The following is a 13,507-nucleotide window of genomic DNA, read 5'->3' as shown; positions in this document are numbered from 1 at the left end:
GGAACTGCAGTTATGAACAAGCAGGGAAGGGGCCGTGTGTGTAAAGACTCGGGAGCGGGAGCTGGAAAGAAGAGCATTAGTGTATGTATATGAGGATGTTGGACGGAGAAAGGGTTGCGTCCCTCCCCCGTATCTTTAGCGCTGGCGGCTCACAAATTAAGTCGTTAAGCAATTAACTTAATTAAGCGTGAGCAATGGTGGGCGAAATGGCGGGAAAACTGTCGGTAGCCTTTTTTTTTTTTTTTTTTTTTTTTTCAAATCTTTCCTCGCCGCTTTTGCCCCCTCCCTGCAACGTTTTGTGTACCCATTCGCATCATCATCCTCTCATATACGGCTTTTCTTCCACCACCTCGCTGTTAACCCTTTACGTACTGCCTTGTTGAAGGCTTTCCCCTCCTTCTACTTGATCGTAAGGGAGCGGTTGCGGGAGGAATCGGGAGCTGTTTTGTGGTTTACGGTTCTAACATCCTTTTCCGTCAATTTCCTCTATTTTTTTTATATTTTTTAATTCTTTTTTTTCTGGATTGTTATTGTTCCAGAAGGGAAGGCGGTGGCAGGAAAGAGTTGTTTTCTCTTTTCTCCCCGACCATAATCGAATTTAAAAGGTCGGGTTTCGAGAGGCAGCCTGATGCTCTCTCTAATGAATTTTAAAAACAGCTTAAGATTATATCGGATTTTTACGACCGTATTTCATCTGGAAGCAGTTTTTAAGTTTTAATTCTTTTTTATTTTTCTACTATGGTCATCGCGTCCTCCCCTTTTTTTAAGTGTATGAACGGTGTATTTCTTTTGTTCTGATCAAATATACGTTTGTAAAATTTTTCGCTCAAAAAAAAAATTCCAACAACTTTTTTTCTTTTTTTTGCTGAGATTACCATGATTTGCTCCATGAAAAATCATTAGCATAATATTTGATATTTCTATTAGGAATGGTCCGATTAATCGATCAATTGTTAACCGCAGTATACCGAATACCGACTCTCCACCCTAATAGAGGTGAACTTATATATGGGTCATTCCCAAAAGAAATGTACATTCACTTTTCTGAAATGAAAGATTCAAAGTTGAATTTTCAAAATGAAAGTGATCTCAAATTATAGCCAATGACTTGAAGTTTAATATTTCATAAATATTTTTGATTTTGTAATAATATTTTGTTTTTGGGTTTTATCACTGAAAAGTCATGGATTTTGTCCACTCTGTTACGGAAACAAATATTGCTGTAAAAATAATAATTAGTATTTCTGGTGTTTTATCTTCTAAAATAATGAAATCGGCTTATTTCTTATGCATGTGCTAAAAATTTTTTGACTTTTTTTTTCTGTCGTTTTGATCGTTTTTCATAATAGCACATAGAAAAGTATATTTTTTTACGTATATTTAGCTACTCAAAATCAAACTTTTCATTTCTGACAGACAATGGGAGTTAGTAATTTATAATTTAGCATTTTAGTTTGAAGTGTTCCTAAAATTTTTGCCTGCAAACCGCTTCCCGTAACAGAGTGGACACCATTGTAACAGAGTGCATAGAAATGTTTAACTGAGAGAAAGGTATCTCAAATATTTTAATTAGGCCATGCAAATGTACTTTTATTTTTTCAAAAATTATATACAAAATGTGGTAGGTGACCCAGAAACTCTTCCATAACCTTTAAAAAACGTCCACCCCATGAGAAATTCTAAAGCACACGTCTCCTCCTCCTCTTAGTTTGAATTCTGGTCTGGTAGAGCGTTTAAAATCTGGTCAAAGTGGACACTGGACATGCTCAACTGTATATTATACAGGGTGTTCTGTTAATGGGCCGACAAACTCAGAGGGTTGTTAGTAGGCATCAAGAGCAACAAAAATTGCAATGGAACACAGTGTCGCAAACCACGTTGAGAGGGTGAAAATCGCGAAAAACGCATGCAGGCTCTGAGTCCAGAGGAGACGAAAGGTGGATGTGAGTTGATCGCTGAATGCGTTCGCGTTTGCTCACCATATCTGACGCGTAAGCAGCGTCGCGAAACGTATGCGCTGCAGTAGGATCACCCTCTGCGGATTACGTAAATTAGCGCTATTGTGGTAGTAAGCACGTGTTAGTTGCCTGGTATCTTCAAGCGCTTCCGGGAATTGTTTTTACGTCGTTGTAGACTTTTTTTTAAGCCGAGCACAACTCAGGTCTATCGCCATGGGCAATTTACTACCTAGTAAGTTGTGCCGGAAGTGTAAGTATGTGTACCTAGCAATCTGAGTGCGTATCTAGTGTTGTGTATGATTTTCCAGTGCTGCCATCTATATCTCGGAAGTGAAGTGTAATAACTGAATATTTGTACTGTTTGTAAGACTGTTCAATGACGTCAGTGGCCGCCACTTCCAACAGCTCTTGTAATAATTTAAAAAAATTAGTCTTTTTGTAGTTATTGTACTTTTTGGCGTTCCAGCGTGACGTCGAAACCTGCATGCGTTTTTCACGATTTTTTAACGTTGTTTGTGACACCATGTTCCATTGCAATTTTTGTTCCTCTTGATGTCTACTAACAACCCTGAGTTTGTCGGTACATTAACAGAACATCCTGTATAATCAAGATGATTTTTCTTTTATTTCAAATTTTTTTGTTGAAATTGAATGGTAATTTCGTTTCTCGTGTTTATGCCTCTGACATTAGTAATCCAGAGTGGTGGACATGGGGGGGGGGGGTAGAGCTTGGAAACAAAAATAACTTATGAAAATATTGGTCTGACCCATAAAACACAGGATGTAATGTCATAGTCTTTACTAATACTAAAATGCCCCTTATGACATCTTCCTATATCTGTGCCTGACAGCGATTTTGACGATCCGTACTACTTTACTTTCGTATTTAACTGAAAAAATAACATGATGGAGAATGTTTTAAATGGTTCAAAATGAAAAGATAACTTATTAAATTTAACTTAAAAGTTCAAACCTCTTAACTAAGAAAATTTTACTTTAAATCAGGGGTCTTCAACCCTTTTCTAGACGCGAGTACCGCCTGTACATCGTCGAAAGAAGAGCAGCACCCTTACAGCAAGTTTGACATACGAATGTTCATGAAATCAGGATGATTTCAATCCTTGAATGCAAAGTGTTTAATTGGAATTGTTGATTTAAGTGCTCGCGAGCACAAAATCGGACACAAGCGTGGAACACTCTGGGTGGTTCAGGGAGCACCGTGGTGCTAACGAGCAACGGGTTGAAGATGTCTGCTTTAAATCATAGTTTCTATTTTGTTGCGTTGCTTTAGTTTTTGGAAGACTTAACAGTGGACAAATTAGCCTAAATTATTTTTCATTATGGATCTGAATGTTTGAAAACTTTTATTATATTTTGAAACATATCTCCATGTGCTATTAGTTGATGTTAATATAGATGAAAAAAAAAATCTTAATTATTTATGATAAAATGGTGTAACACAGAGTAGACATCTGACAGAAAAATCTGGTGCTAAAGCATTTAAAGTAAACCTTTCAATGCGCTCAAGTGTTATCAGATTTAATCTGGTATAAAAATGTTTCCCAAATGGCCGTAACAGAGTGGACATTTTAAAATGGGAAAAATTTAGGGACACTAACAAAAAATAATTTTTCATTGGGAAATTTTTTTTTTTCAAGATTTTGTCAGTTTTGTTCAACTGACATATATAAAACGTGATTCCAAGTTTTTTTGAAAAAAAATTCCAGATTTTCAACCAAGTCTCTTTGCTTAACACTTTTTGGAGAGCTGAGACAGCTAGATTTTAAGGTTTTGCAGCAAACAATGATTAAAAAAAATTATATATCAACTGAAGCAAATTAAGAACTGCCATATGACAGAGGATTAAATGTACTAGAAAAAAATTAAAATTACCACCAGAGTGCTGACATTTTTAAAAAAATATTATAAAGTCTAGGAGAAACGGTTTGTACACTTTTTTTTTTTTTGAGAATGACCCATATACGAAAAAATTCCAAATCTAAAAAAATGCTTTCATATGGGCTAGGCTGACAATCGCCTACAGACCAAATGTGTATAAATGTCATGGCTCACACACGAGTTTCATACCCGCTCCGTCTTGTTCGCCTCCGATTAACAAAATTTTTCCCGACACGTAGGTACGATTGAAACGGTAACAAGATGACTGCTGACCATGTAACTACAGCAGGAAATCCGCCCAACGAATGGTTACTGCAAAGGCATGCTGTTCTTCCAAATCGGGACTGTTGGTTTCAGTCCAATTAGCCCTATGTAGAAAATGACTGTCAGTGGTACGGCAAAATGATTAAAAATGAATGGAAGGACGGCGCGAAGGCCCAAATTTTATGCATATTGTGTTTTTAGAGTGGCATCAAGTTTTTTTTTAATTGTAATGCTGTTTGATATCGAAATTTTCTTTTATACGAGTGACTGACTGATTGTGTATTTTCAACATTTCTAGGGCCCGCCTCCTCAGCCAGGCCAGCCGTTCAAGTTTACGGTGGCCGAATCCTGTGATAGAATCAAAGAGGAATTCAGTTTCCTGCAAGCCCAGTACCACAGGTGAGCTGTTCCCATTCTATGCTTTATATGGTCTCAAATAACCGATCAATCAGTCAGAAGAAAAATGATTTTTTGTTAATGAACAACATGAACTGAACCACTTCGTTATTTTTTCCTTTAGTCTCAAACTGGAATGTGAGAAGTTAGCTAGTGAGAAAACGGAAATGCAGAGGCATTATGTGATGGTAAGTAAGCATCTCCGATTCTTCTCGTCTCTTTCAATCGTCATTAGGCTTTTCTTTTTTTCGTTCTCAATAATGATTACACAGACATTTATTCTTGCTATTAGCATTTATTTACACGTACAGAAAATGACTGGTTTCCAGGTAAAAATTTTTTTTTGTTTCATGTTTACCTCCTGATGTTTGTATCGAGTTCTTTCCCACAGTGCAAAGAATGTAATCAGCAACAGCATCTTATATTATTCATTTCTCCTTGTGTGTGTTATTTGCTTGCGATAGCTGAGTGAATAAGCAGTTTCGCGGTTTGTTAATATTTACCAGCCGATCGACGCGGACCTTGACATAGATACACACACATGGTAGAGGCGCTGTGTGAACAGTTTTATTTTCACACATATATACAATAGATGATTCTTATGTCTCGGCGGATGTAGTGGCTAGTACGTCGAAGTTCAAGCATGTTAAGTAAGGGGGAGTGGGGAAGCTCAAGAGTATGCAACAGGTGTAGTGGCTAGTTTTTCAATTGATTGCGATTTTATTTTCAATTAACCGCAGATGTAGACTACGAAATAGGAGAGAAGGATTTTTTTCATTCCTCGTAGATTCCAAATGACCTTATTGAAGTGGAATTATTTTTTTTTTAAATCGATTTCGTTGATGACTCCGCCGATAGATTGGTCTCTAGGGATGTACATTTTTGGGATTTTGTTTTTAAAATCTGGATGGCCCATAGTCTTTTTCTTTCTCACTCGATTTTTTTTCGAAGTCGTGCCGATTGCGTTTTTCTAATAAACAGAATAAAAATTTGAATTGAAATCGATTCAAGAAGTTGAAATTATGTTTAGTAGTTTTTTTTTGTAAGTTCACTGCAAAATCTTGCAACAAAAATCTCCATTACTTTTAACATCATGGATAATCGGACTAGCTCGTGTGACGTCCTTCAAGTGGGGGAACAAAATTTTTATTCTTTATGCTATTTTGCTAGTTCTTTTTTCTTCAGTTGAAAGAAAAGATTTGGAAAATGAGAGAGAAAGAGAGGAACGTATTGATACGTATCCGTCTACTTCTTGCGAGCAGTTCATACATACAGTAATATGTAGAGTACTCCTGTACACATAGACGCCGAGTGTGAGTCTAAAGTGAGTCAAAAGAACTTCTGTGAGAATAATGCTTCTCATTTTTGGCTGTTTACACGTGTACGTGATGGCATCCTCGGCCTTTTGTTCTCACAGCAACTCGTAACGAAGAGGAATAAAAATCGATCCTTTCGCGGTAAATATATGCTGTATAATAATAAGAAAAGGTAAGGAGGACTTGAGGCGGTGAAGTCGCAACATTTTATTTAATTAAGAAAGCGTGACTTGGATTGCATGGCGTGACAGGCATTCAACAACGCGCGGTTGTGAGAACAAGTTCTGCCCCATAGGGAGGAAAGGTTGGAATCGAATAATAATTTTTATTGCTACCACTATTTCCCCAAGTTTTTTTTCCATGCATCTCACTGTATTCCTTATGGCTGGTAGATTTGGATTTTTTTAAGGCTAGATTGACTCGTTTTGCCCTCCACCCTACCTCTTTCCCCAACTGCTTGCTGTTTTTCCTCTAATAACTCTTTTGGTGCCTGTCATTTGTTCTGTCATATTTCATTGGCGTTTTTGAATGTTTGTAGTGTATACATACATGTGTGAATACCCTCTGGTAGTAATTGGAAATGGATTCTTTTTTTGTGGGAAATTTGTTTATATAAAATCATAGACTAATGTGTTTTTCCATCCTATATATAATATCTATATTACTCCACTGCTTTGATCATAAAAGCTTGACTAATATCGTGGTTATACTGTATTTAAGATATTTTAGAGTCCTATAAGTTTGAGTATTGTAAGCCTAATAATTTGTTAGTAAACACTTTTGTTTTTGAATATGTTGATTGAAATGAAGTTTTTTTTTTCTCTGCCTTGAAATTAATTACAAATATTTACATTGTTTAATTTGAGTGTTTAAGTATCAATGGTATATATTGGACTAGTTTCCATAAAAAAAACCAGTTTTCTCTCCTGTTTTTGTCTTCCCTATTTTTATCTAGTTTATGAGAAATTCCCTTTTTCCAGTTTGAACCATCGTTTTGGAACCCACAGGATGCTAGTTACCACACAGCTCTCACAAAGATGAGGTAGACAAGCCTCTAGTCCATAGTTTCCCAAACTTTTCATTCCATCGCCCCCTTCTTCAGAAATATTTTTCGCTCATCGTCCCCCAACTCAATTGAACCCATAGGATCCTATGTTAAATCCGTAGCTTCTATCGCCCCCCTGGACCATTCCATCTCCCACTTGGGGGCGATATTGCCCACTTTGGGAAACACTGCTCTAGTCTAAGGATTCACCGTTTTTTGTTCACATTTTCTTGCACTATAATTTACAAGAAAAATTCAGTTATAAAATCTACCTGCCCAAATTCCTTTCTGGTAGGGAGGCAGGAGGTGGGCAAAGGACTCCGAACTACATAATGTTTTTTTTCTTTCCTTGCTATCTACTGCTTTTGTGCTCTCTTGAAAAATGATTTATTAATAGTCTTTGACTATCTTTTGAGCTCTTTCCTGTTCAATAAAATGTGAGGCAATGATGATTGAAAACTGAAAGACAGTAATATTGGTTGCAGTATACGCTATTCTGAGCCTCTATAATATGATGCCTCTTGGGAGAACTTCATGCAGCTTATTGTGAAAATTAACTGCAATTAGCACTGCATTAATTAAGATTTTTAATTAAATGGACAGAAACATGTCTCATTCATGACAATTCAGGGTTGTTTTTTGTTTGGGGTTTAATCACATTTCTTTCAATTATACAAAATCTAGCTAACACGCATCTTTTAGTCTGATAGCTATTGAAAATTTCTATTAAAATAAGCCTTGGCCTGTTTTACATGGTTTTGCTGAATAGGTTTGCTTTTGTGATGAGATGGGGGTTTTTCTGCATGAAAATTGAGAGTTTAAAATAGTCATATATTCCTTTTTGATCAAAATAGGAGAAATTTTAATTCCGCCTTCAGTCGTGTTGTGTCAAGGATTTTACCTATGATTATTGTTACTGTAACATATAATGAACGCGAAACACTAATTTAATGTTTTATCATTTCAGTATTATGAGATGTCTTATGGCTTGAACGTCGAGATGCACAAACAGGTAAGCTATCAAATGTTTTGCTTAGTTTAATCAATTCCAGTAATACATATTTTTAATCAGACTTGGCAAAATATGAATGGCTTTTGCGTACTTAATTTTTGATGAAAGTATTCAAATAAAAATACAGCAATTTTGATTTATAAATCTTTGCATCTGTAAGCTTAATTACTCATACATCTCTTAAGCATTATGTTCAAAATTTTATGAAAAAAATATATTTCCCAAATTTTTGTTGTCTCCCTTCAACATGTTCATGTTTCTAATTATGCCCCCCCCCCCCCAGGAAACATCATATCTCTGTATGTAACAGCTTATTCCTACCACAGCTGAATGTGTGACTGCTCTAGATCCTCACTCATCTCCCTCCTCTGCTCATTGAACCCTGTGTGTGTGTCATACCCCTCCATTCCTGTTATGGTCTCCCCACACCATCTTGTCTAATATCTCCATTCATTGTCCATATATTTCTGTTGAAGGATGACAGTTTGTTATGTGGATAGGGGGGAGGGAAATTCCCCTGGGGGGGACAAAAATAGAGGAAAAATAATTCTATATGTACCTTGGGCCCCCTTCATCTCTGGACCATGCTTCAAAACACCTCTGTTAAATAGGCACTTCCCCTTAGCACTCCTGCCAGTGTTATGTGCCTGGCAGATGGGCTGAAGTGGTGTGTTGGGCATAAAACCACCCAAATAGTGGTAGCTGCATTTCAGTTAACCTCCCTCCTACTTTGACAGGAGCAGAGGACAAAAAAAAAAGTCCCTAAAAAATAGGGGAGGCTTTAGAGGAAGGCATATATATATATATATATATATATAAAATAGCCTTAAACTCTGGGAAAGCATCACAAAAATGCATGTAGTACTCTGTATATGTATGAAATAGGGGAGGGGGAAATATCCAGACAAACACAAGAGGGTATATTTTTGCTCCTTTTTGAAAAGTTTATCCCCCTCAGATGAAGAATAAGAAGTATATTTGTTGTCTACAGAGAGATAAATATATAAGGAGCATATCTTCCTCACCTCAAGAGGGAAACATGAAGTTTTCTTCCCCTCTCCTCCAGTATTGTTGCTTTCTTATATAAACATAGAAGCCTTCTTTCCACATGAGTATCTTTGGATGTGTGTGTTACAGCACAAGGTGTAGCATTTTACTTTTTTCCCAGTCTCCCCCGAAAGAGTATATACATTTGAGTGAAAGGAAGAAAGTAATTTTTACCCTAGTTCTCCCCTCCTGCCATTTATCTGCCCCATGTTTATCCAGCTTTTGGTGTTCCCTCCATCACATGAATAAGAAGTTCCCCTCTCCCCCAATTTGAACTGTTGCTTTGGGACCTAAAGGGTGCTTGTAACCACATATACCCTCATTACAAAGTTCCCTCCCTCCCATTTCCTGTACTTTACCTGTTTTTGTACAATGTAGAATTTACTATAGCATGAATGATATTACTTTGGAATATGGTAGTGCAACAGAAAACAGTGCAACCTGATTATATAATATTGAATAGTGGCCCAGGCATTCACAAAATATATGAAACATTATATGCCCTATGATATGAAATTTCCTTGGAAATGACCCCAAATTCAATATTTTTAAAATTACATTTTAAATTCTGTGATGTAGAATTATGTGGATTTAGTAGATAGAAATGACATGATTTCTTCAAGATTCGAGATCGAAGTAAACTTCATAATGATAGACATATGAATGGGGTTCCTCTGTGTTAGAATAATGCTTTGGACTCTATTTTACTGCAGTTAAATGTGTTAAATTACTATTCAGAAATGTGCATCTGATTTTTCTTTCCAGATTTGAATATCATATCTTAGTGGCTTTTAGCTCAATAGAATTATTTTGGGGTGCGAGGGGTAAGATGTTCAGTGTGTCGTAGACTGTTAAATGGAATTTCAGGCTATGATGAATGGAATTCGAAAGACAATAACATTGGTTGCAATTATACGCTATTCTGAGCCTGTTGCACCAGTACTGGACAAAAGTATCACTCAACGTGCCAAAGCATATAAACATTTTGATCGGCCTTTTGTTTTTTTGAATCACATGCCCAATGTTAGCATATAAAATATCGATTCAGGCATATGTTATTCCGGTAAGGCATGTGAATCTGAGATTTCGTTTAGCACTGTCTCCATACGTATAACCATTTCCTGCTTATTGTATTAAAAATGGTTGATGGAAGATTTAACACATACACTTGCAGAGATGAATTCAGAAACAGACGCTCATATTACAAAAAATCTGAAGATGTGATGAATTTTAGTAGCTCAGGAAAACAAGTTTTTTTAAAACAGTTTTTCCTGAGTTAAGCACTGACCAAAATAACATGATGGAATTCTGCTGTGGATGAGTGTTGTAAATATTTGTGTCAATTCCAAACCTAGTTTTTACTTGTTTTCAGTACACAAGTTACTGAAATTATTCATGTTCACCAATATTTACGTTAAGATAGGAAATTGCTATGTTAAATGGTTTTTTTTTCATTTAATTTCACATCAATTGCCAGTGATCTGAATTTATACCCTCTTGAAAGGCAATGATGAAAGATATGGAATGACTGTGATGATTCTTTTAATTATACGCTATTCTGAGCCTTTCCTTGTGATTTACAAAATCCGGTTATGCCTGAATCGAGCATTAAGAGGTCCTGGGTGAAGCGGGTATCGCAGAGTACTCACAACTAGGATCTAGGTTTCTGGTGCAAAACTTGCTCTGGTCGTAACAAGGATTTTTACCGCCCGGGGGCAAACATTATTTTGCCGCTCCCACAACTTCGATTAATTTTATAACAGTGTTATTTGTTCCCACCTGAAATTGCCGCCCCCCTAAATTTTGCCCTTGCCCCTCTCTGGTTTCGGCCCTGCTTTGGTGAGTTAGCAAATTTGAACCATGGACAGATAATGAATTTCACTGGCCTCATAATGTTTCAACAAAGTTTATTCCTTTTGTTTTCACTAGAATTTTCATTCCCATATCCGCTAATCAACAATTTAGTTTGAATGGTGATCCCTGGGAAGTAGGAAGGGTGACCCTATGTTGATTTATTAGCGAACGCGGAATGTCCGTGTACGACAACACATGCACTTCTACACTGAGCGAGAGGCGGCCTGTCGTTCTTCGACGACCAGTTAATCGGAAGAATATTATTTTTATGCTCTTGTCGCGTGCCGTACCGTCCCTCCCTCCCTCCGCGGAGCGTGTCGCATGCTACTAAATCAGGGAATCCGGAGACACGATTCCTATTGGATCATGGAAATTCGCATATGCAGTACATACAAATAGAGGAAAAAGGGAGAGTTCTTATGTAATATAGTTTTTTTGGGGGAAGGGATGCATCTCCCGTGTATAATGACAGTCACTTTCCAGAGTAAGCTACTCTCATAGCTTTGTTTTTTTTAATAGTTATCGCGGCACCCTTCGAAGATTAATCTTTAACAAAATAGGGGACGAGTGTGGAACTAAATCCGCGGTATTGTATCTACTCATAGAAATATATTAGAAGGATGGTGGTTGTCCGCCCATTCGGCACATCATCTTGTTCTCTATACGCATCATCAATTTTGTTTTCCCGTATCCAGTTATCAAGACAGGATATGGGGGAAAAGGGGAGTAGTTTGTCTATAGCTGGAAATGGTTAGTCATCAGACTCTTGCATGACTCCCCGCCAGCGGGGATGATAGTGTTATCCTACCTACGTGTATGGAGGATACAATGCATTCTTTGAGGAAGGTATAGTGGGTCTTATCGCTATAATAGTAGGTGTTTGTCGATTAAATAGTGAGGCTGCGCTTCTATTTGATGCTTGTAGGTATGACCCATCAGTTTCCAGGATAAAGAGTAGAGATCAGGAAAATACTCTACTTTTGCAATCAAGGAGTTTCTAAGGCATATAGTCTCAGTTTTCTCTCACCTAAAATGGAAATTTAATTTTTAGTGGTGATAGGATACTGTGATATATTTTGTGCTGGTGTTCTGGCTATATGATCATTTATCTTAGAATGGAAATAATTTTTAGTCTTTGTCTGTAGGGGCTATGTCTATAAAATAAGACTATATTTAAGTATCCAAATTATCAACTTCTACAAAATGCTGTTTAAACAGCGATACCCGAGCTATAATCTTGTGTAAAATTGTATTTTCCACGAGGCTGCTGTCATAATTTACGAGCGATCGGGTCGATCGTAGGCTTTCGGCATGAAATTGTTCCCAAAAGAAGCTATTTGGCCACTGTTATGGACTGATTTGAATATAGTTCTCGCTTTTCGTAAACGACGTGTCATTGCTCGTGACCAAATACATTTTCATGTTTTTCAGTCCTGCAGACAAGCAATGCTATTTGTTGCGATCGTGGTTATTCTCAGGTGAAAGCTTCAAAAATTTATTTACTTGCGTTAATCCCTGTGTTTTATTATAAAAATTAAGAGCTCACCCTGTTGCGAGATGTGCGCTATTGCACGTGAAGGACAATTGTATGAGGCTGAATTTCATTCTACATTTCGAAAAAAACCGAAATGTCAGGATTTGATTTATACAGACCTCGTAATCAAAAAGTGAGGCTCGAGATAAATTCCTCTCGAGTTATTTAACATGACAGACATCAATCACAAGTTGGTTGTGTTATCAAAAAATATACGTATTTCTCTAATATTTCTATTGTGTGCGTTCAGTGGTACCCGTGTGGTCCAAATGATCGACAATATCTATTTTCGACAGAAGTAATAACGATAATAAACCGCATTGGCTTTTATTTATTATCGCTGTTAAGTGCTATCTTGAGAAACTGGTTTGTGTTTCTTTTTTTCCCCCCTTTTGTGAGTGTGTTCGAAGAATCGATGCTTGATGTTTGTTATCCGAATTGTTATCTCTAGTGTTATTCTTTTGTCATTGTTATCCAGTATATGGCCATGTTTCCTCTTCAAATCCCCCCTTTCTATGCCTTTAAATGTAGAATTTCCTCCAGATTGCAATTTTTTTTTGTAGGAAAATTGAAACTAATCGCATGTAGTTTTTTTTCTTTACCCGTTAGATAAAAGCTTGACCAAGGACGTGACGTCCTCCTACGTGTTTTATTAAACTTTTATTCACTCTTGCGTGTCTTATAATTTGCATTCGTACCAAAGTATACGAAAAATAATTCTCTCACGGTAATCACCAGAGTCCGGAAGTTTAAGCACTAAAAATTGTCGAAACAGGCAGCAAAAAGGCACTAAAAACGCCTAAAATAGGCACTAAAAAATTTATAATTTTTGGAAGGAATTAAAAATAACTACAAATATAACTAAAAACTGAGATATTAAGGGTCCAAAAACTAGCTGAAAAATCGATTGGACTTAATCCGTCTATTGCTTTAATTACAGTGTATAATAATTTCATTATTATCCAAGTTAAATAGATTTCAAGTCCAAAATAAAATTTTACCAGACCCTCAAGATTAGGCCAATTCCAGGGCCGCCATTACCAGACGCGGAGTCGGTAGGGATAATGATCTGTGGGGTTCTCCGGAGTTGCGAATGATTTTCGTTTATTTGTTGTATCATTTTGAATAATCATTATCATTTCTATAGTTGAAACACGGCTTACTTGTTTTGTAAAAAGAAAA

At 36.7% G+C, this 13,507-nt stretch overlaps 1 protein-coding gene and 3 non-coding genes across 10 annotated transcripts in view; all 4 read left to right on the top strand.

The window, feature by feature from the left end:
- LOC149088448 (transducin-like enhancer protein 4) overlaps positions 1 to 13,507 on the top strand; it is a 110,360-nt gene that overhangs the window by 23,708 nt on the left and 73,145 nt on the right. For all 7 annotated transcript variants that reach the window (XM_089247544.1, XM_089247546.1, XM_089247545.1 and 4 more), the window contains exons 2-4: positions 4,420 to 4,520; positions 4,642 to 4,705; positions 7,846 to 7,890. In XM_089247544.1, the coding sequence (XP_089103670.1) occupies positions 4,420 to 4,520; positions 4,642 to 4,705; positions 7,846 to 7,890 (210 nt within the window). The remainder of the gene's footprint in view (positions 1 to 4,419; positions 4,521 to 4,641; positions 4,706 to 7,845; positions 7,891 to 13,507) is intronic.
- Positions 7,319 to 7,385, top strand: LOC149088451 (small nucleolar RNA U54). Its single transcript, XR_016195455.1, has one exon. It is a non-coding gene; the product is annotated as a small nucleolar RNA U54 (small nucleolar RNA).
- On the top strand, positions 9,803 to 9,870 carry LOC149088450 (small nucleolar RNA U54). The gene has a single exon (XR_016195454.1). It is a non-coding gene; the product is annotated as a small nucleolar RNA U54 (small nucleolar RNA).
- LOC149088449 (small nucleolar RNA U54) lies at positions 10,440 to 10,506 on the top strand. The gene has a single exon (XR_016195453.1). It is a non-coding gene; the product is annotated as a small nucleolar RNA U54 (small nucleolar RNA).

Source organism: Pholcus phalangioides, unplaced genomic scaffold, assembly GCF_987345545.1.
Source record: "Pholcus phalangioides strain wild (caught in Gottingen) unplaced genomic scaffold, Ppha-v1.0 ptg000003l_1, whole genome shotgun sequence".
Taxonomy (NCBI): domain Eukaryota; kingdom Metazoa; phylum Arthropoda; class Arachnida; order Araneae; family Pholcidae; genus Pholcus; species Pholcus phalangioides.
This window is presented reverse-complemented; position numbering and strand designations above follow the sequence as displayed.